This window comes from Quercus suber, unplaced genomic scaffold, assembly GCF_002906115.3.
Source record: "Quercus suber isolate HL8 unplaced genomic scaffold, Cork oak 2.0 scaffold_14, whole genome shotgun sequence".
Lineage (NCBI taxonomy): Eukaryota > Viridiplantae > Streptophyta > Magnoliopsida > Fagales > Fagaceae > Quercus > Quercus suber.
This window is the reverse complement of record NW_027069479.1, coordinates 1,062,359-1,064,999: the sequence shown is the minus strand read 5'-3', so window position 1 is coordinate 1,064,999 and position 2,641 is coordinate 1,062,359. Positions and strand designations below refer to the sequence as shown.

Below are 2,641 nucleotides of genomic sequence, written 5' to 3'. Positions count from 1 at the left end.
GGGGGGGGGGGGGGTGAGAAAGAGAAGAAAAATCTCTGATTGGCTGCTGGGGCTTATATATATAGAGATTCAACCCTGTGAGGTTGCAAAAACAAGAAGAAAGGAGAAATGTCTTCTATTTTGATATTTGGTGTTGGAACCTTAGCCTAAATTTAGAACTGTAGAGATTTAACTGTAAAAGGTTTCAAAACCAGGAAGAAAGCAGAAGTGTCTTCTATGTTGACATTTGGTGTTGAATCTTAGTCTAAATTTAGAATGTGAATCATGGTCTATGACCATAGAGAAAGTGTAAGACACATGCACACAAAAGGTTCATTTAATGATCAAGTAGGTATAAGGCAAGAACAAATTGAGTGAGCCTTTGTGTGATATTTGTTGTTTTTAGTCAGGGACTGTGGAAGGAACAGTAGGTTGACAACCAGTGCAAAAACTAGTTACATCTCATAAACATCTGGCTGTAAAAACATTGATTTATGAACTTTGGGCCCCATGTACTGACTGGAAATTCCATTTTTATTTTCCAACACATAGTGAGCTTAGTGGTGGACTAGGCAGGCTGAGGTGAGCTGCAGGAGCCCATGTTAATTGTTACCTGCAGGTGAACAATTGAACAAGCGGTTTTCTTGAACCTTTTTCTGGGTGAATCTTTAACCTTATGAATCCAAGGGAATCATGTAGAAATGCCATACTCTCCATTCCTTTAACCACTTTATATATAACCTTGTAGTGCTTGCTAATATCTTGATGATCTCGTTACTGACATAGAATTGGATTCTTTGTTATTTCTTCCCAAGAATTAAAACAGTATGCATACATCTGAAATTGTATAATTTTACTTATAGTTTCCTGTTTCCTACATCAATTTTGCACAACTTATCTGCATTTTTGGACCATGAAAACTTGCCTGCACTTTCTTGCAGGAGCTTGTTAGTTGAACTGAATGATGGAGCTAACTACCATCAAAGATGCATTTGAGCGTGTTACTAAAAAGCAAAAATTGTCTTCTTCTAAATCCCAAGAAGTTATTGACCAAGTTGGCCATGAAATTGAACAGGCGTTAGGAAAAATCCAGTCAGCTGATGACCCCACCTCCCCTGTTGATCAGAAGTCCATCCTCACAGATCTCAAACTCAAGCTCAATGCACTTGTCCCACTCCACCAGTTAGAAGGGTCACAGAAGGAACTAAACTTGAACCTTAGCAAGTACCTAAAACTACTAGAGAAATTCTTCAATCCTGACATATCAAAGGCGTACAGAAATGTTGATTTTGACTTCCACATTGTGAATCAGACTATTGCAAACCATTTTTACCGGCAAGGCTTGTTTGATCTTGGAGATAGCATATTAAATGAGGCTGGAGAACCAGAGGCAATTGCAGTAAGATCTCAATTCTTTGAAATGCATCAGATACTTGAAGCTGTGAGAGTTGGGAATCTTGAGCCTGCTCTGAAGTGGGCCTGTATCAATTGTGAGAAGCTCAAACAGAATGGTTCAAATATTGAGCTTAAACTTCATAGGCTGCAGTTTGTGGAGATTCTACGCAGAGGAAGCCTAGCTGATTCACTCAATTATGCCAGAGCTTACCTTGCTCCCTTTGCTACCCTCCACATGGAGGAGATCCAAAAGCTTATGGCTTGCCTCTTGTTTGCAAGAAGGCTTGACAGTTCCCCATATGCTGATATGACATCTCCAACCCAATGGGAGAATTTGACTGAAGAACTGACTGGGCAATTCTGCAGTCTCTTGGAGCAGTCCTATGAGAGCCCATTGAGTGTGGCAATAGCAGCTGGTGTTGAGGGGTTGCCTACTCTTTTAAAGTTGGCAAATGTAATGGCTGCTAAGAAGCCAGAGTGGCAAGCAATGAAACAGTTGCCAGTGCCAGTTGAATTGGGAAAGGAATTTCAGTTTCATTCAATATTTGTTTGTCCTGTGAGTAGGGATCAAGCTAGTGACGAGAATCCGCCAATGCTGCTTCCATGTTTGCATGTTCTTTGCAAGCAATCGATCATGAAGTTGTCAAAAAGTGGTACGAGGACATTTAAGTGTCCATATTGTCCTGCAGAGGCTTCAGTTGCACAGTGCAAGCAGTTGCATTTCTGAGAAAAAACGAGCCCCCCTCTTCCTCCTCCTCCTTTGACTAATGGAAGTGTGTTGGCAATGATCTGGTTGATTTTAGTGTGGTGATGGCTCCATTTTATCTCTGGTTTACTATTTTGTATATAAAAATTCATTCTAGATTCCTTTTATGGAAATTAATTAATTAATAATCTAGACAACTTGTTTATACATTATTGTGAAGTAGTACATTGGGCCTCTAAACTCATTGTTGTTTTTCCATTGGACTAAGGTCAAAAGGGAAAAAATATATCAACCCTTTCAGGTGAAAATTGCTGCGATACTGAGATTGCCTGGTTAATTTCAACTCACTCGATTTTCCTTGTATCCACTTTGGTACTCGAGCATCATCTCCTATCCCTTCAAATATGATCTTTTCTTATCTGATTCTTCCCTGTTGATGCTTCTCTCTTTTTCTTTTTCTTTTTTTCCTTTTTTTTTTTCTCAAGCGTTCTGTTTTGTATTTTTTTTTTCTTCAGAGGTATAGAACTGGCCGCAGTCTCATACTCTTCTCATCTTAGTTTC

The 2,641-nt window shown here is 39.4% G+C and overlaps 1 protein-coding gene across 1 annotated transcript; it reads left to right on the top strand.

The window, feature by feature from the left end:
• Positions 1 to 474: 474 nt before the first annotated feature.
• Positions 475 to 2,292, top strand: LOC136070573 (protein RMD5 homolog). Its single transcript, XM_065780663.1, has one exon. It carries the CDS (start codon positions 941 to 943, stop codon positions 2,099 to 2,101), a length of 1,161 nt encoding a protein of 386 aa, XP_065636735.1. The 5' UTR covers positions 475 to 940; the 3' UTR covers positions 2,102 to 2,292.
• Positions 2,293 to 2,641: the final 349 nt, after the last annotated feature.